This window comes from Saccostrea cucullata, unplaced genomic scaffold, assembly GCF_032062105.1.
Source record: "Saccostrea cucullata isolate Sc308-1 unplaced genomic scaffold, CSIRO_AGI_Scuc_v1 ctg539, whole genome shotgun sequence".
Classification (NCBI taxonomy): domain Eukaryota; kingdom Metazoa; phylum Mollusca; class Bivalvia; order Ostreida; family Ostreidae; genus Saccostrea; species Saccostrea cuccullata.
In genome coordinates, this window is record NW_026927933.1 from 12,501 (window position 1) to 34,189 (window position 21,689).

Below are 21,689 nucleotides of genomic sequence, written 5' to 3' on the forward strand. Positions count from 1 at the left end.
CTTCCTACTAGCCTGTCGAGATGCAACGCCTCAGGTTCCAAGCCTTAAAATTCTGGACGACTGCTCTGAAAATCAGAAACTATTAAGCAAACTTCCTAATTGGGCTGCACTGCGTTGGAATCGACAAGTTCAAGAAACTGTTGACTCTACTGGTGAATATCCATTATTCTCCAAGTTTGTGGACTTCGTTGTAAAGGAGGCTCGCATTGTTTGTAATCCAGTCTCGTCAATCTATGCGCTCAAGGACACTGACACTAAACCTGCCAGAGAGCACAAAAACTCGAGTCGCAAAGCAAATGTCCTCGCAACGAATTCAACTCATCTGCACAATGCAACGGGAACTGACATGAGACCCAACTTAAGTGATTATTGTGAGAAAGAAGGACATCCCTTGTTCAAGTGTGAGAAATTTAATAACTTGTCTATTGAGGATAAACGAGTGGTAGTGCGTAAGAAAAACCTGTGCTTTGGATGTCTACGCAAGGGCCACAGAAACAAGGACTGCAAGAAGAAGCATACGTGTGGTATCTGCAAGGGAAAACACCCAACCTGCATGCATGAAGATGAATCACCAACAAGAAAGCAACAATTAGAGGTCAAGGAAGCCAGTTCCTTTCGTGTGAGCAGAGGATATGGTCACAGCACCTCCATGATCGTTCCAGTGTGGTTTTCTGTTCAGGAGAACCCCTCGCACGAGATATTGACATATGCTCTCTTAGACACACAAAGTGACACTACCTTTGTGCTAGACGAAACGGCTGCTGCCTTGCATGTGAATAGACAACCAACACGTCTCAGCTTGTCTACCATGACCTCACAGCACACTATCAATAACAGTTTCCGTATACAGAACCTGAGAGTGAGAGGGTTCAAGTCTACCGAATTTGTGACAATAGACAATGCATATACGAGAGACTTCATTCCTGCGGATCGCTCACATATACCTGAAAGGAAAACTGTAATGTGCTGGCCACACCTGAAGGAGCTTAGCAATGAACTACCACCTCTTCAGTCATGTGAAGTTGGACTCTTGATTGGATACAATTATCCTCAAGCTCTTGTACCAAAAAGAACTCTAACAGGAAACGAGAACCAGCCATATGGCATCCAGACACTGCTTGGTTGGAGCGTGGTTGGATACACAGATCGCACAAACTCGGACATTACTGTTGTTTGTCACAGAACTTCAGTGAAGGAGCTGCATAGCTGTACACCCAGGGATGTCATAAAAACTTTGGAGAAAGACTTTGCTCACGACAAGAATGAATATATAAAGATATCTCAAGATGACATCGCCTTCCTTAACTTTATGAAAGAAAACATACAGCAGCATGAGGATAAGCATTTGGAAATGCCTCTACCATTCAAGGAGCGACCCTCCCTGCCCAACAACAAGTCACTTGCATTGATTCGCTTAGATCATCTGAAACGAAAACTTAAAAGAGACCAGACATATCAAGAACATTACAAGACTTTTATGAGAGACGTATTGGAAAGAGGCGACGCCGAACCAGTATCGTCAGATGGTGTCAGTGGAAATACATGGTATATCCCACATCATGGTGTTTATCACCCGAGGAAGCCTGGAAAGCTTAGAGTAGTGTTTGACTGTTCGGCAAGATACAAAGACGCTTCAGTGAACGAGCATCTACTGACTGGTCCGGATCTCACAAATGCTCTGACTGGTGTTCTGTGCAGATTCAGACAACACCCTGTGGCTGTCATGTGTGATGTGGAGAAGATGTTCCACCAGTTTGTTGTACATGAAGCAGACCGAGACTTCTTACGATTCCTATGGTGGGAGGATGGAAACTTAGATGCAGAACCCAAGGAATATCGTATGAGATTACACCTGTTTGGAGCGGCTTCCTCCCCAGGATGTGCTAATTATGGACTCAAGTTCCTAGCCAGAAGCCAAGAAGAGCACCTTCAAGCTGCATCATTCTTTGTGCAGAATAATTTCTATGTGGACGACGGGCTCACCAGTGTTGAGACGGAAGAAGAAGCTATCAAGTTGATACAAGATGCACAGATTCTGTGTGCCAATGGAGGATTGCGTCTACACAAATTTCGTTCCAACAACAAGAACGTAATAAATTCTGTTGCTGAATCAGAGAGAGCGGCAGATGTTAAAGACTTAGACCTTTCACATGAACAATTACCTATGGAACAAGCACTTGGTATAAAGTGGAACATTGAAGAGGATGCATTTTGCTTCAAAGCTGTCGACCAGAATGCATCTCCTACTAGGCGCAGTATGTTATCCATTGTAGCATCAATATTCGACCCATTGGGATTCCTCTCCCCTTTCACTCTGACTGGGAAACGAATACTGCAGGAGATGTGTCAAGGTAACATAGGATGGAATGACCCTCTACCCGCAGACAGACTACATGAATGGGAAGCTTGGATCAAAGATCTACAGAACCTTTATCAATATAAGTTATATCATTTATTGAATTGGATTTTTTTTTTACATTATACCTGTAGAGCCATAGTTTCGTATTCAAGTATGGCCGCCTCCATATCAGAGGACCACAAATATCTCTTGGAACCACTCGCCCTCAAATTGAGTACCCTGAGCTATGAAAGTGTATAGGAGAAAACACTACAAAATACGAATGTGGTTCATGTCATAGCTTCTTCACCACTATGCAGCCTGTGCTGTATCATTTACACACGATGGACAGAAAAAATGTGACTTAATAACTGCATCAAAATTTAAAGCTTTTCGACCCAAGAATGGTACGGTACAGTACGGACAAGAGATAATATGTTCTATGGTGCGACCGTTGGGGCGAGCGCAGTTATTTACTATCAAAAACCTTTACACAGCTTTTACTTGCACTGCCTATCCTCAGTTCATTAAAAAAAAGAAAAGAAATCACTTCTCAGGCGTCGGGATCGAGATTCCGAACTTTTCGAATGTTTCCTACAAAATTGGAAATACCCGAGTCGTTAAATGACGAAAGTATGACGTCAAATAAAAAGTCCTGTTGACTTAGAACGCAAACGATATTTTGTGGCATGGATATTGCATTATATATATAAATCGTTGTTTGTAATTTTTTTTCAAGTGAGTTGTTTCTATGTTTGAGCCACCATGTTGCTATGCACCGCAAAGGATTATTGGGAGTTTGGAATTTGTTCACGCACCTAAAAACACTGCATCAATATTGACAGCATATTTTTCTCATATTGAATTAATAATGTATCTTCATCATTTAAGCTGGCCAATTTAAATGATGAAGATACATTAGTAATTCAATATGAGTAAAATATGCTGTCAGTATTGATGCAGTGTTTTTAGGTCACCTGAGTAAACTCAGGTGACCTATTGCTATCTGTTTTCGGCCGTCGTCGTGCATCGTTCGTCGTGCGTCGTTCGTTAACATTTGAACATTTTCAGCTTCTTCTCTGCAACCACTGAACCAATTTCAACCAAATTTGGCACAAAGCATCTATGGGTGAAGGGGAACAAAAATTGTGAATTTCATGATCCCTGCCCCCCTGGGGCCTGAGGGGTGGGGCCAAAACCACTAAAATTAATGCAATCTTTAAAAATCTTCTTCTTTACTCCTGGACATCAAGCAGTCAAACTGTTTGCATGATTGTTTGCATGATTGTAATCAGCAATGAGTCCTCTACCAAAATTGTGAAATTCATGGCCCTGGGGTCAGGGGTTCTAGTGCTAGGGTGGGGCTAAATAAGAAGTTATTGAAAATGCATTATTTCTTTGAAAATCTTCTTCTCTGCTCCTGGGTATTAAATAAACCAACTAAGTACATAGTTATGATGAGCAATAGTGCCTCTACCAAAATTGTGAATTTTATGGCCCCAGGGTCAGGGGTTCTGGTGTTAGGGCGTGGCTCTATTGATTATATAGTGAAAATACATGATTTCTTTGAAAATCTTCTTCTCTGCTCCTGGGTATTAAATAAACTAATTAAGTACATAGTTATGATAAGCAAGAGTGCCTCTACCAAAATTGTGAATTTTATGGCCCCAGGGTCAGGGGTTCTTGTTTTAGGGTGGGGCTCTAATGATTATATAGTGAAATGCATGAATTCTTTGAACGTCTTATCCTTTGCTCCTGGTTAATATGCTAATGATCTAATTACATATTTAAGGCCAGGATTTATTTTATTTTCAGTTTTACAAACCCTCCGCCCAAGGTTTTGAATTTTCAGAAAAAAATAAAACAATTTTTTTCTTTCCGATGTCAAATTTGAGTCGGGATCGAGATTTCAAATTTACGAACTCGCACTTCCGGTTTTACGATGAAACGGTGGGTAAATATAGCTAGATCTGAGAAGATATCTTGGTTTAGTGTAAAATTCATCGATAAGAGTGCCATTCAAAACGTTTCACCCGTTCAAAGGACAAATAAAATGCTGACGACTTTGTTGCACAATGACATGCTGGTGAGATAATTATGTATTCGTTTCAAAAGTAGCTGTAAATTATTTTCCTCCCCCAGGTTTTTAGATAGAATGTTCTATCTTTAAAATGATATTGTCCTACGGACCCCGGTTTAACGATAGAATTCGTTCCGTGTATTCGTAATGTAGCAAAAGAAACATGGGCGATAACTCGTACTCACTATAACTCAGTGCATTTACTAAGAACAATCTAGAGAGTTCCGAATGTAAACATGGAAGGTAAATTTGAAGCGAGAGAAAAACGTTGAGAAAATTAATTGGATTTTCGTCTTTAGATGGATTCTTTACTGGGATAAAAGGCATAAGCAATCTCAAAAAGGTTTGTTTTGATTAATTTGGTAGTTATTTCCAGTGCAAATCCTTTTATATTCTTCAAAATCGTTTCTGAGCGGATCAGCTCCGATTTGCTACATTGCAAGTATATGGGACGTATTCTAACTGTGGTGAGGGCTTGTACCGAGACACAGTTAGATCATTCTAACTACCAGGTTTTAAACTGCCCGTGGTAGCTATTGCATATTTTCAGGGACATTGTTTAGGTCTCTGTTATAGCTTACAGTCTAAGCACCATTCTTCAGAAAAGGGTTGCTTATGCATCAGATGTAATGAATAAAACTATGGGAGAAGTGAAGTCCATTTGAGGAAGAAATAAACAATAACCTGAAGAAATAAAAAAAAAAATTTCAACTATTAAAAGGCAAGAATATACAAATATATACAGGCATGTAGTATCATATGTATCAACCAGAAAAATTATTTTACACTTAATTGAAAAAATGTTGACCCTACTCCCCAATACTCCCTGTCTGTTTTATGATAGGAATTATAATTTTAGGCATCAAGTAAATTTTAGAACAATGTCTACACATTCACCTAACACATATTAAAAAAATGAAGATATATTGAAAGACTTTTAAAGAATTGATTTTTTAAAATATATTTTGATCAACATCACAAAATTTACATAACTGGCCCAAACTGACAGATGATGAAATAAGCAATTAAATGTTCTACTTTCCTATTTGTAAGCATTATGTTTCCAGTGGTAAGGAGCCTATTAGGATAGGGTGCTAGTCACTGCGCCCCAAAACCTGAACACCCCATGCATGAACGCCCCAAAATTTTTTACCTTCGCCCAAGTACAAATATGAGCGCCCAAAATCTTAATCACGAGCGCCCCAAACGTATTTCACCAGCGCCCCAAATTAGCATTTCGGGCGCCCCAAGGCTTAATTTAACTAGTAAAGAACCAATCTGTTGTCTTTGATGCGTGTTTTATTACAATTTATTAGATTTAAAAAATATATTATTATTCACGAGCGTCCCGAATGATATTTATCAGTTGTTTATCACGAGTGCTTCAAGTTTTGCGATAAAAACGCCCCAAGAATTGTAAACTAGCTTATATGAAGATAAATGTAAACGTACCAAACAAATGGAATTCATATTTATACGTGCATTCACGAACCGTAATTTATTTTGATTTTTTAATTTTTTTGATTTATTCAGTGCTAATAAGGATCTTACAAAGAGGAAATACACTGTACGAATAGAATAAACTTAAACACCGATGTGTATTTCTGCAGTAACTATGTAATAATAACCAGAAAAGTTTTTAGACTAGCTGTCATATTCATTGTAGAAACATGTGGTCTTATACCTTATATCTCCTGTAAATCGGTAAATTAAACTATTCAAGATACCAAGTACCTACTTTTTTTTAAATCGTCTACGTAGGTTGCAATTTTTTTTTATAAGAGTTACGAAATTTATTTAGAATCTGTCAGTAATAAATATACAACAAAAATTATAAGAATACAAAAAATTATACATCATTTAACCTACCCAAAGTCATCTATCTATTAATTTTTTTTTTTTTTTACTAATTTTAATGATGTAGATTAGGTTCAAAATCGCATTTTATCCTTAGTATAGTGCACGTGCCGTGCGCTTTCGTTGCTTCTTGTGTACCTGATTATGTAATGCTACATAATATTACACACCTGTCACTAGATCATTGGGATTTGTAGTCTGTGTATACACAGTAATCATAATTTCAGATACCCAGTTCAACAAACATACACTGTAATTCTGGTCCTTCGACGACTTATACCACCTTTCCATGTGAATTATATAACAAACATGCACAGACGGATCATGCGTGTAAATTAAAATGAATACATCTAGAAATTAATTACAAAAATAAATTATACATAAACGCATTTTAGGCACTTATCTGCATTTCCACAAAGGAAAAAAATACTGTATTTCAAAGACTTCATGACGCAGATTTGGTCAAGCAACTATCACAATTTGTAAGACTTTATTTAAATGTTTTATTTCCCCCCAATATTATCATGCTTTATCGCCAAATTAATTCAAATCACTTCATATAGCCGGTATTTGATAAAATATGGGGGGGGGTTCTCCTTTTATTTGGGATTACGGTCGTGCTCTGATTGTAATACAAATGACTGTACTATTACCTTTAATTACACGAATAAAACTTGATAATTTAAAAGAATATTTCACCAGATTTCAACAGAATATTTCACTGCATGTGTATCTGTGACCAAATTATTTGGGGCGCTCGAAATGCTAATTTGGGGCGTTCGTGAAATACGTTTGGGGCGCTCGTTATTAATATTTGGGGCGCTCATATTTGTACTTGGGCGCCGGTAAAAATTTTTGGGGCGCTCATGCATGGGGCGTTCAGGTTTTGGGGCGATACGACAGTAACCCATTAGGATAGCATAAAAAAAGAATGTACAAATGTTAATAATTGATTTATCAAAAAAAAAATTTTTATTTCCTTCTCCTTCGGGACTTTTTTATTCTCATGTTCATAACTAAACCTAAACATAAAAAAAATGCTGGCCTTATAATGAAGAAAGGGGCCTCTTTCAAAATAGATAATTTCAGGGCTGCTGGGTCAGGGGTACCAGGGGGGTACTTTGACTAATAAAATAAATTAATGCTTTGAAATCTGCCCTTTGATAAGCAATGGTGCCTCTTTCAAAATTTGTGAATTTCATGGCTTTTGGCTTAAAACACAACCAAATACAATCGCTGGAAAGTTGTTACATGATACTCAGGTGACCTATAAGGCCTGTGGGCCTCTTGTTTATAATCTAATCTCCCTTCTAGACAGTTTATAACAGAGTTTTATTATCCTGAAGAATCTAAGTTATCATTTACATGTACATAGAGTAGAAAATAGTGATTTTAACCTCTTATGTTCCCCTACTCGGCTCTGATCCCATACTTTCAAAATCAAAACAAAAGCATGTTATTAATTAAATCAGGGGCTTGTTCAACAATTGCATCTGCATACAAAAGTTGTATTATGGGAGTAATGAGTGTTTTCTGGCGATTGTTTGTGACAATTATTTTTACTTTTTTAGTCTTCATGAAAATTCATGAACATTCATTACCTTGAACTATTAAGTTTTTTTCTTTAAACTGAAAATTACCAATATTCATATTTGTTCATCATTTGTTCATGAACCATGAATTATGAATGTTTTCATGAATTTTATTCATGAACTACTTTTATGAACCTGTAAGAATCCTTTAAGAACCATTTACGAACAATTATGAACAACTCATAAAGGTTCTTAAAATCATGAATATCATTTCGCAGGGGAGCAGTTCATTTTGTCTTGGGAAGCTTTACATAGGAACATATAGGAAAAATCTGTCAAATCTTCCTCTCAAGAACAACAAAGCCATGATTGGTCATATTTATATTGAAGCATCCTCAGGTAGTGTACATGTAGATTCAAATTTGTTCAAATCATGACCCCCGGGGGTAGGGTAGGGCCACAATGGATGATCAAAGTTTTAAATAGGAACATATAGGAAAAATCTTTAAAAATCTCAAGAATAACAAAGCCATTATTGGTCATATTTATATGGAAGCCTCCTCAGGTAGTGTAGATTCAAGTTTGTTGAATTCATGGCCCTAGGGGGTAGGGTGGAGCCACAATAGAGGCTCAAAGCTTTACATAGAAATACAGTTAAACCAATTTAGTACGAACTTGGATGTTACAATTTTCATTAATTAACAATTATGCACACTGAATAAAATGGATTTTATTATTTCTTGTGACTTCGATACCACATGCAAACACGTAGGTACCTGAAAATTACTTGTTAACAGTTTATTTCACGCATAATACGTTCCGCCCAAAATCTCAGGCGGAACGAGCTCGTTAGAAAATGGGGAGAGTCTATAAGCCCGTGAACTCGATAACAGCAAGCCCGTGACTTCGATTGTAAACACACATATAATGATACGTAAGCAGTTTATGTGTACTTTTCTTGACGTATTGTTAAACAATCAAAACTTTAGCCTTTCTTAGTCTTTTTTATGAATTTAATGAATTTTGACATGTACAAAGATAGTGAACGTATATATTTAAAGTAAAATAAAACTATATAAGGTCTAGACCTAACATAATTATGGATATATACAGCCTGTGACTTCACCGACACCCTTGACAGTATTGAGTATGAGGCCCGTGACTTCGCCGACATCCTATATTGTACTGCACCTAGTTATAGGCCTGTGACTTCGCAGACATTATATATAGTACCTAGTTACCGGCCCGTGACTTTGCTGACATCCTATATAGTACTGAGTATGAGGCCCGTGACTTCGCCAACATATATCCTAGATAGTACTGAGTATGAGGCCCGTGACTTGGCCGACATTCTGTATAGTACTGAGTATGAGGCCCGTGACTTCACCGACATCCTATATAGTACTGAGTATGAGGCCCGTGACTTGGCTGACATGCTATATAGTACCTAGTTATAGGCCCGTGACTTCACTGACACTCTATATAGTACTGAGTATGAGGCCTGTGACTTGGCCGACATCCTATATAGTACTGAGTATGAGGCCCGTGACTTCGCCGACACTCTATATAGTACTGAGTATGAAGCCCGTGACTTGGCCAACATCCTGTATAGTACTGAGTATGAGGCCCGTGACTTCGCTGACACTCTATATAGTACTGTATATAGTACTGAGTATGAAGCCCGTGACTTCGCCGACATCCTGTATAGTACTGAGTATGAGGCCCGTGTCTTCGCCGACATCCTGTATAGTACTGAGTATGAGGCCCATGACTTCAATGACATCCTATATAGTACTGAGTATGAGACCCGTGACTTGGCCGACATGCTATATAGTACCTAGTTATAGGCCCGTGACTTCGCCGACACTTTATATAGTACTGAGTATGAGGCCCGTGACTTGGCCGACATCCTATATAGTACTGAGTATGAGGCCCGTGACTTCACCGACACTCTATATAGTACTGAGTATGAGGCCCGTGACTTCACCGACATCCTGTATAGTACTGAGTATGAGGCCCCTGACTTGGCCGACATGCTATATAGTACCTAGTTATAGGCCCGTGACTTCGCCGACACTTTATATAGTACTGAGTATGAGGCCCGTGACTTGGCCGACATGCTATACAGTACCGACCAGACCCAACCTGACACAAAGCAGTCCCAGAGCAGTCCCGGGGACTGCTTTCTGGGACTGCTAAAGCAGTCCCACAGCAGTCCCAGAGCAGTCCCACAGCGGTCCCATAGCAGTCCCACAGCAGTCCCAGCAGTCCCAGCGGTCCCAGAGAGCAGTCCCAGCAGTCCCAGAAAGCAGTCCCAGCAGTCCCAGAGGGCGGGGTTTATTTATTTAATGGGCAGAGCTAACTCAGAAATGAGATTCCCAATTAACAATGGAACTATAAAAGGCTGTAGAATTTGATTCTGGGTAGTATGCCTGGAATCCTTTCATGTGTGCGAAGGTCATTAATGAAGAGTACGCGCATGGGAACAAAATTGAAATAATATTAATTGAATGAAAAAGGCTTTCACACGTACATATATGAAATTAAACTGAACATGAATATTACACCAGAGCAGTCCTGAATTAAAATTAATTAAAATTTATTATTTATTAATTAAAATAAATCACAATTATCTGGTATATTAATAATACGATTTCTTTATTTTCTGTAATTGATATTGCTTCCCATATTTATTTTCTAGACAGAAAATTAAACGTGAATTAATTATTTTACACCAGAATTAGCTTTAAATAGCTCTTATCGTTATATGGCCAATTTCCATATCATCGGGATACTCTAATAAATTTTCTTAAGTAATGGGGATTTTCAAAAAAAATTCTTTGTTGATTTTGCAAAGTATTAATTTTCAGTAATGATTATTTTTACTGACATGTCAATTTAATTATTTTAAATTTCTCTGTCTCTATAATATTGTGCTTTAAGTTTTAAGTGCTTTTTTGTAAATGTTAGAGTGTATATCTGTAAATCACCCGAATGGAGCCCTCAGATTATGTTCAAAATTAATTATTCCTGAAAGAAATTCATACACATTTCATTTATCAATTTCATTTTTGCTTTACATAGATTGAAATTAGGATCATTGTTGACCAGCATGTTCAATGATGTGAAACGCTGATATGTATACCCAAATAACATACACTGATTTTCTGCCCAAAGGCGATTGAAACCGCGAGTGTTGATACCATTTTTATACACATTAATCAGCGGTGTAAACAGGCGCAAAACAAAAAAGAATTAAATCACAATTCCCGGTATTTTCAACTGTTTATTTTTGAAATTGATGTACTTTTTAATAACTTGTTTATAAATCAAAAACTACCGGTAATTCATTAATAATTTCCCCATTGATTTTCCACATTGTTTATGTTACGGAAGAATAAATGGAAGCATTAATTAATTCAATTTATTAATTTTATTTCATTGTCATTTAATAAAGTGTGATATTTTATATTTGAGGGTTAAAAACATATACCTTTTTAATTAAAAATCTTATATCTAACTGTAATAATTATTTTTAAATAGTACAAATGCAAATTTTTAGTATTTAATTTTACATTAAATACCCCCGTAATAAAAAGGCCTACATTTTTTCCTCATAAACCTTATATTTAAGGAAAAAATTATTCTTCTCCTGACTTCCTTATTTAACAAGTTTATTTTTTAAAAGTTTATTCTAAACTACATATAAATATACAATTTAAGTAAATATTAATTAACTATAATAATCTCTACTTATTAAAAGATTGTAAGAAATCCTTGCTTTTTAAACAGTTTAAACTCATCTCTGCTGCAAGTAAACAAAACAACAGGGGACCTGCAAATTCAGAATACACAAAGGGGCGGAGCTATCATGTCACTCAGAACCTTTTTTCACACATGAGTGAACAAAGCAGTCCCAGAAAGCAGTCCCAGGGACAGCTGGGACTGCTGGGACTGCTGGGTCTGCTTTTTAGAGCAGTCCCATAGCGGTCCCAGAGCAGTCCCACAGCGGTCCCATAGCAGTCCCACAGCAGTCCCAGAGCGGTCCCAAAGCAGTCCCGGGGACTGCTTTCTGGGACTGCTTGGGTGTCAGGTTGGGTCTGGTCGGTACTGTATAGTACTGAGTATGAGGCCCGTGACTTGGCCGACATCCTATATAGTACCGAGTATGAGACCCATGACTTCGTCGACACTCTATATAGTACTGAGTATGAGGCCCGTGTAGTGTTAAATCTAGACTCTAAAAAGGGCATGGTAATCAAGGAATCAAAAGGGCACTTTGTGTCGCGACGGGATCTCACGAGGGCACTTTTAAAACAAATGTATTAAAATGTCTTTATAAAGATTAAAATATTAATCATTAATTTTTACATACTTTAACATGTTTAATTACTATTAATATCCTTTCATACTGAAATCTTTATTTAAACAAGTATTTTAAAGATAAATTCATATATCTATTCCATTCATTTTTTTTAAAAATATCAACACAATTAGCACACCTGGGCTGACATGACAATTATTGAAACAAAAAAGGATATAAAAAGGCATTTACATCCAATTTCTTTAATCAAAAAAGTAGTATGGTTACACTTGAGAAAGTAATGGTATTAATCTAGCTGAAACATCTTCAAAAATTATTAAAGTTTGGAGGTGTTTTTTTTTTTTACCTACTTGGACTGTGTTATTTGTGTACTAGTACAGTCAATTTAAAAATACTTTTTTCAGGGAAGAGGGGGAGGGACATTTTGAAAAATACATGTAGAAACCATGCTATTTACTTGGAAAATATTCTACCAACAGGATAAAGTGAAAACTGGTCTTACTCCCAATATATTTTGTTAGAAAAAAACTCTGGCTTCAATTAGAAACATTGACCCTCAGCTTATCAAATCTATCTGTTCAATCAAAGAAACTAACTTAGTTTGTTGTTTTTAAGCCCTTTTATAACATTACATTCAGTTTTTTTGGTGCACTGTAAGTATTTTATTCAGATAAAATATCCGTTTTTTCTTCAAGTTCAACTATGTGTTTTATTCTACTTTCTGTTTAAAAAACGATCCTGATTTTAATTAGTAAATAATTTACAAATTAATTTATCCTTGGTCTTGGGCTTATTCTTGCACAATCAATGCAATCAAATGACAGTTTCTAAAGTTAAATCCTCTACCCTGACAGCCTGAGGCATGTTAATTAGCCAGGTGGCTGTGTGGTGCGTTCAAGCGTGAAGCGATTTCCTGTCGTTGTGTAAACAAAGGGATTATCAGCATGCACTGAATAAACAGAACAGCAAAGGAATATTGCCTAAACTGGGCATATTTATTAATTTTGGGTTAGGAAATAAGGGCATGGTGCTGGAAAAAAGGGCATGGCGCCGAGAAAAAGGGGCATGGCGCCGCGCCATGCTAGTTTGCTTTAGATTTAACACTACCGTGACTTGGCCGACATCCTATATAGTACCGAGTATGAGGCCCGTGACTTCGCCGACACTCTATATAGTACTGAGTATGAAGCCCGTGACTTCGCCGACATCCTGTATAGTACTGAGTATGAGGGCCGTGACTTGGCCGACATGCTATATAGTACCTAGTTATAGGCCCGTGACTTCGCCGACACTTTATATAGTACTGAGTATGAGGCCCGTGACTTGGCCGACATCCTATATAGTACTGAGTATGAGGCCCGTGACTTGGCCGACATGCTATATAGTACTGAGTATGAGGCCCGTGACTTGGCCGACATGCTATATAGTACTGAGTATGAGGCCCGTGACTTCGCTGACACTCTATATAGTACTGAGTATGAAGCCTGTGACTTCGCCGACATCCTGTATAGTACTGAGTATGAGGCCCGTGACTTTGCCAACATCCTATATAGTACTAAGTATGAGACCCGTGACTACCTGAAAATTACTTGTTAACAGTTTATTTCACGCATAATACGTTCCGCCCAAAATCTCAGGCGGAACGAGCTCGTTAGAAAATGGGGAGAGTCTATAAGCCCGTGAACTCGATAACAGCAAGCCCGTGACTTTGATTGTAAACACACATGTGTACTTTTCTTGACGTATTGTTAAACAATCAAAACTTTAGCCTTTCTTACAGTCTTTTTTGTGAATTTAATGAATTTTGACATGTACAAAGATAGTGAACGTATATATTTAAAGTAAAATAAAACTATATAAGGTCTAGACCTAACATAATTATGGATATATACAGCCTGTGACTTCACCGACACCCTTGACAGTATTGAGTATGAGGCCCGTGACTTCGCCGACATCCTATATTGTACTGCACCTAGTTATAGGCCTGTGACTTCGCAGACATTATATATAGTACCTAGTTACCGGCCCGTGACTTTGCTGACATCCTATATAGTACTGAGTATGAGGCCCGTGACTTCGCCAACATATATCCTAGATAGTACAGAGTATGAGGCCCGTGACTTGGCCGACATTCTATATAGTACTGAGTATGAGGCCCGTGACTTCACCGACATCCTATATAGTACTGAGTATGAGGCCCGTGACTTGGCTGACATGCTATATAGTACCTAGTTATAGGCCCGTGACTTGGCCGACATCCTATATAGTACTGAGTATGAGGCCCGTGACTTCGCTGACACTCTATATAGTACTGAGTATGAAGCCTGTGACTTCGCCGACATCCTGTATAGTACTGAGTATGAGGCCCGTGACTTTGCCAACATCCTATATAGTACTAAGTATGAGACCTGTGACTCATATGAAACAACTAGAATTCCAAGGGCTACAATGATCACCAGAGTATCTATTGTCAGGTTCTTTATCAGATTCTTTTCCCTACATATTCAAAAAACTTTAATAACGTTTAAGCCCCACCCCCACCCACCCCAGGTAGGTCAGAATTTTAACAAACTTCCATCTACACTACATGAGCATGTGCCTATTTTCTTTGATCACTTCCTATGACGACCGGAAGTGACGGCAGACAATCTTACTCCAAATGGTTTTGCCTACTAATCAAGATCTATTACTCATATAAGTTTGGTGTCTTAATCTTTTACTGTTTACGAGATCTAGCTATGATAACTTCTGATTTTGAGGACAGGAAATCATGCGACCGGAAGTGTATTTTACCGAGATATTATACATTACTGTAGACGTTTGCAGTCTGCATAACATATCCAAAAATCATTACAAATACTTTAACTATAAAAAGTATTTATGGGAAAGAAAAATACTCAAATTATGTAATTTTTTCTCTTATAACCGGAAGTTGTCGTTGTTACTTCCGGTAAGACTAATATATTTGACTGCCGTCACGAGAAAAGGGCCCTTAAGGTCAAATTTTCATAAAATGACTTTTTGGTGAATTTTGATAGCCGGACTCTTTCTGAATGCAAATATGCATAAATTTTGAAAATATCTCACTTTTTCAGTATTTTATGAGCATTTTAGTGAGGCGCTCCAAAAACAACTTTGACGCTACTCACTGTAAACGTAATGACGTCGCCTGCGTCTAATTCATTTTTCAGAAATTCTTAAAATTACGTTATTTTAATAACCTCAATCGTTTTGAGAATTTAAAACTTGAGAAAGTATTTTTTTTTTCTTCCAAGCGACTAGTATGTAACTATTCCTAAGGAATTTCGTATATTATTATTATTTTTATACTATTTCAGAGCAGATCTAGTTATTTCGTAAAAGGGGGGTCTAGACAGAATCTAGGAATACTAGTAGTTTATACATGTAACATAATCTATAGGGAAATATTATTTGTTTAAATCCATATAAATTATTTTTTTATATAAAATAATCTAATTCGATTTATGAAATATATAAAGGACTCGGACACTTAAAGATTAAAGGAAATATATACAGAGAGAGATTCCCATACAGAATTGCACCGCCCGCAAAACGGGGCACCCCCTCGCAAAAAGCACATCGATCCCGATATTAAAAAAAATCATATGAGTCAGCATTCATTCACCAACACACACGCACGTAACTTTGTTCCCTATAATTGTTACGATAGGATGAAAAACACCATGTATTTTCTGTATCATCGAAAACTTCAATTGGAAAATAAATTCAGATACGCCAAGATATGTAAACTTGTTTTTAAAAACGTTTGTTCCGTGTATAAAAATTCATGAATTAAAAAAAATATACCATACGTTCCCTACTTCCATGCAAGCGGATTTTAAAACTTTTACTTCTTTGAATATTTTATTTAAAATTTTTAAAGCTCTAAGGTTCCATTGTTTGAACAATTCATTTTTTCGCCTGTCTTAGTTATGGAGTAGAAACATCGTAAATAGGCAAAAACATGTACAATGTACTTGTAAAGGATTCTCTTATGAATTGTTTATATATACCGTACCTTAAGTTGAAACTTTCTTTGAATTTATACCTCAAATTGAAACCGTCTTTTAACTTGTTACTTTTTTAAAAGTATACCATAATTAAAATCGGTTACAAATATTTCTGCACCATTACATTTTTTTTATTTTTTGGCACCTGTACCCTGTTTAACTTGAACACAACATTTGTATATTTTTTGCAAGGGCCGCTACTATGATCTGAAAAAAAATTCATGTATATTGTATGATATAATCAAACGAGATGGTGAATAGTGCTGATCTTTTCTCTTTCTTATATATGTTCACTAAACGCCGTGCTTGACTTTTCTTAGCTGCAGATCTGTAACGTTATGGTTTTACATATTTGTCTTTGACCATAACGCTACTGATCTGCAGCTAGACTTTTCTGTGCGAAATTACAGTTCCATTAAAATTTTCACGAAATCTATTTGAAACTGAAACTGAATAAATACTAGTATATTTTACGCAAGAACGACAGGCCCTTAGGAAGCCATATTAGGTGTGTGTGTGCAAGGGGGGGGGGGCTATATTTCTTTTAAGTTGTGAGCACTTTCAACCACCAAATATTCCTTGACAAGCAAAGCAAAATCTTCCACGTGTCCATGAAAGGTCATCTATTCATTTTTTCCATCGTAACAATGGCTAATTAGCTTGACACCTTATAGGTTTTTCACATTTCGATGCGATTGTCTCATCCACTAATGAAATATTACGTCCAGCCCACGTTCATGCCTTTTGTATGAGGCGATGCTTTTAATTAAGTAATAATATACCGCTCTCGTTTGACTCTCATTCGCTTAAAATATTTATGCAAACCATTGTTTTTCTAGTTATTACTTCAAAACATACCAAACATATTATAAAAACCCCACACATTTTACTCGTATCTTCTGTCCCCACACACTCATTTGAAAAAAAAGGGTCAGCTTATCTTAAAAAAAAACTACTCAACCAAAAAAAGGGAAAGGGGGGTTGTGGAAACTCGAATCCAATTTCGAGTATTTTTATTCAATCAAAGAGGAACTTTGTTTTTACCTTGAACTTTAACCGGTCTTATAATTCGGAGATTTTTTTGGCTTGTGTACTTACCCCCCTCCCTTTTTTTTACACACTTTAAAATCGACAGTTCACCGAAGGCTGGCTATCGGGGTACATCAGTAAGATTAATTATGGATTAAAATTAAAATGGCTAAATACATTTTAAATTATGAAATAAAAGTAGCGCTTATAAGAACGGTAATGACTATATGTGCAAAGATCTCTCACTCGTTCTTTTTTTTTTATTTTTCTCTCTCTCTGAAAAAAATGTACATGTATATGGAATATATATTTTAATATTAAGACTTCTTATCATTAATTCAAATTTCAGCATTCAAATTTCAGCATTTGTAAATTGCTCAGAAAACAAATATGCAGCAGCTTTAATTTAGTTATACATAGACATCGTTTTAATCGCTGTTCCTGTGTTCCACAGCAATGTGCATGTCCAATACCCCGTGTATATATCAACAAGTTAAATACAAAATTAAAAATAAATTTACGTACTAAATAGTAAATAATATCATATACCTATTAATAATGTCCGCATCAAATTTCAAATTTTTGATACACTTTGAAATTCAATTTTATTTCTTGTTCACAAAAAGCAGTCAACAAAATTACTCCCGTGTTTACAATACCGCGACTTTGACGTTGTTTTCTGAGCATTGTGACGTCAAAAGATAAGGGCCCTTTCCTCATGACGGCAGTCATTTTGAAACTACAAATAAAATGCTATAATCTGATGCAAAAAAAGTTTCATTAAAGAAAAGTTAAAATTTTCGATTTCTTTGATCACTTCCTGTGACGACCGGAAGTAACGGCTGACGGTCTTATCCCAATTGAATTACTTTCCAAGATTCTCGACGTTACTTTTTACAATTATAGTCTTAATAACATTTACAAAAATCATTTTCAATTTTTTTTCATCACTTTCTGTGACGACCGAAAGTAACGGGGGACGCATTTTACCCTATATCTGTTGCCCAGTCTTCATGGTTTATTATTCATATAAGTTTAGTGTCTTGATCTGTTACAGTTTACATGTAAGAGATTTCGTAATATTATCTTCTCATTTTGAGGAGAAGAAATCACATGACCGGAAGTACATTTTTGAAAAGATATTTGAGGTTACTCTAGACATGTCAATCTGAACAACACGTCCAAAAATCATTTTAAATGCTATTTTTATAAAAAATATTTATGGGATAGTATGATACTAAATTTATGCAGTTTTTCTCTAATAAGCGGAAGTTGTCGTTTCTGTTTCAAGTGGGACTGACATATTTCAAAACTACAAAAAAAGATGCTATAATGTATTACTTAGAAAGATTCCATAAAGAAAAGCTGAAATTTTCGATTTATTTGATAACTTCCTGTGACAACCAGAAGTGACGGCGGACGATCTTAAACTCAAAGGATATGTCTACTCATCAAGGTCTACCATCCCTATTAATTTGGTGTCCTAATCTCTTACCGTTAACAAGATCTTGCTATGATAACTTCTGATTTTGAAGACAGGAAGTCACGCGACAGGAAGTGAATTTTACTGAGATATTAGACTTTACTGTAGACATTTGCAGTCTGAATAACATTTCTAAAAATCATTACAAATACTTTAACTATACAAAATTTTAAGGGAAAGAAAGATACTCAAATTATGTAGTTTTTCTCTTTTAACCGGAAGTTGTCATTTTTGTTTCCGTTGGGACTGACACATTTCGAAACTTCAAATAAGATGCCATAATGTGATGCAAAACAAGTTTCAAAAAAGAAAAGATGATTTTTTCGATTTCTTTGATCACTTCCTATGACGACCGGAAGTGACGGCAGACAATCTTACTCCAAATGGTTTTGCCTACTAATCAAGATCTATTACTCATATAAGTTTGGTGTCTTAATCTTTTACTGTTTACGAGATCTAGCTATGATAACTTCTGATTTTGAGGACAGGAAATCATGCGACCGGAAGTGTATTTTACCGAGATATTATACATTACTGTAGACGTTTGCAGTCTGCATAACATATCCAAAAATCATTACAAATACTTTATCTATAAAAAGTATTTATGGGAAAGAAAAATACTCAAATTATGTAATTTTTTCTCTTATAACCGGAAGTTGTCGTTGTTACTTCCGGTAAGACTAATATATTTTGAAACTACAAATAAAATACTATAATCTGATGCAAAAAAAGTTTCATTAAAGAAAAGTTAAAATTTTCGATTTCTTTGATCACTTCCTGTGACGACCGGAAGTAACGGCTGACGGTCTTATCCCAATTGAATTTGCCTACTTATCAAGATCTACCACTTATTTAAGTTTGGTGTCTTAATCTCTTACCGTTTACGAGATCTAGCTATGATAACTTCTCATTTTGAGGACAGGAAATCACGCGACCGGAAGTGAATTTTACAAAGATATTGGACGTTAATGTAGTCATTTGCATTCTGAATAACATATCCAAAAATCATTACAAATACTTTATCTATAAAAAATATTTTTGGGAAAGAAAAATACTGAAAATATGATCTTATAAATAATAATAAATAATAATCTTATAACCGGAAGTTGTCGTTTTTTGTTTCCAGTGGGACTGACATATTTCGAAACCACAAATAAGATACTATTTTGTGCTGCAAAACAATTAAGTTTCAAAAAAGAAAAGTTGAATTTTCGATTTCTTTGATCACTTCCTGTGACGACCGGAAGTGACGGCAAACTGTGTTAACCCAAATTCTTTTGCCTACTTATCAAGATCTATTACTCATTAAAGTTTGGCGTCTCCATCTCTTACCGTTTCCGAGATCTCTTTGTGATAACTTCTCCTATTGAGGACAGAAAATCACGCGACCGGAAGTGAATTTTACAAAGATATTTGACGTTACTGTAGACATAAGCAGTCTATATAACATATCTAAAAATCATTACAAATACTCTATGTATAAAAATATTTATGGGAAGGAAAAATACTCAAATTATGTAGTTTTTCTCTTATAACCGGAAGTTGTCGTTTTAGTTTCCAGTGGGACTGATATACTCCAAAAATACAAAAAAGATGTTATAATGTGATGCAAAAAATGTTTCATGAAAGAAAAGTTAAAATTTTCGATTTCTTTGGAACACTTCCTGTGACGACCGGAAGTGACAGCGGACGATCTTATCCCGACTGATTTTGCCTACTTATCATGATCTACCATTTATATAAGTTTGGTGTCTTAATCTCTTACCGTTTACGAGATCTAGCTATGATAACTTCTCATTTTGAGGACAGGAAATCACGCGACCGGAAGTGAATTTTACAAAGATATTTGACGTTACTGTAGTCATTTGCATTCTGAATAACATATCCAAAAATCATTACAAATACTTTATCTATAAAAAATATTTATGGGAAAGAAAAATACTGAAAATATGCAGTTTTTCTCTCATAACCGGAAGTTGTCGTTTTTTGTTTCCGGTGGGACTGATATATTTCGAAACTACAAATAAGATGCTATAATGTGAGGCAAAAAAAGTTTCATAAAAGAAAAGTTGAAATTTTCGATTTCTTTGATCACTTCCTGTGACGACCGGAAGTAACGGCGGACGATCTTAACCTGATTGGTTTTGCCTACTTATCAAGATCTATTACTCATGTAAGTTTGGTGTCTTAATCTCTTACCATTTCTGAGATATGACTCGGACAAAACTTTTTTCGAAAAAAACGGAAATCGGACATATCTGACGACCGGAAGTGAATTTTGAAAAACTGAAAACTGCATTTGAAAGATATTTTGACTGTCTATCATCTCTGAAAATTTCACCTGAATCCGTCCAGTTATCTCTGAGAAATCGTCAAAAACAAAAGGGGAAAAAAAAAAAAAAAATAATAATAATAAAAAGAAACAGTAGAATCACTATAAGGTCTTCCGTCTGAAACGGAAGACCTTAATAAAAAGAAAAAACAGTAGAATCACTATAAGGTCTTCCGTCTGAAACGGAAGACCTTAAAAAGAAAAAGAAAAAGAAGAAACAGTAGAATCACTATAAGGTCTTCCGTCTGAAACGGAAGACCTTAGTAATAAGAAACAGAGTAAAAAACAATATGTTCCCCAACTTCGTTTGGGGAACATAATAATAATAAGAAACCGAATAAAAACAATATGTTCCCAAACTCCGTTTGGGGAACATAAACATGGCTAGAGCATCATATGTACGTATATCTGTATTATGGACTTCAATTGTGGGACGTGGAGACCGGTCCTTCAGACGAGATCTTTTAAATCGAGGTCCCGTGTGTCAAATGGTACTGGCTCAAAAAGATTCCTCACTGCTCAATGGCGATAAGCGCCAAATTATAGGACAACATTTTGCAGTCTCCACTGGCGAGTGGAGGCTTCTCCATGTGAAAAATTCTCGAGAGGGACGTTAAACAACATATAATCAATTTATCGATTGCTGAATAATTCCTGTAATATAATAATCTTTCTGCTGGCAA

General features: G+C 36.1%; 1 protein-coding gene across 1 annotated transcript in view; it reads left to right on the forward strand.

The window, feature by feature from the left end:
• The window catches only part of LOC134275907 (uncharacterized), a 10,139-nt gene extending 491 nt beyond the window's left edge, over positions 1-9,648 (forward strand). Inside the window, exons 1-3 of the mRNA XM_062758185.1 lie at positions 1-2,351; positions 8,921-9,215; positions 9,336-9,648. The exon at positions 1-2,351 is cut by the window's left edge and continues 491 nt beyond it. Coding sequence (XP_062614169.1) covers positions 1-2,351; positions 8,921-9,215; positions 9,336-9,648 — 2,959 coding nt within the window. The remainder of the gene's footprint in view (positions 2,352-8,920; positions 9,216-9,335) is intronic.
• Positions 9,649-21,689: the final 12,041 nt, after the last annotated feature.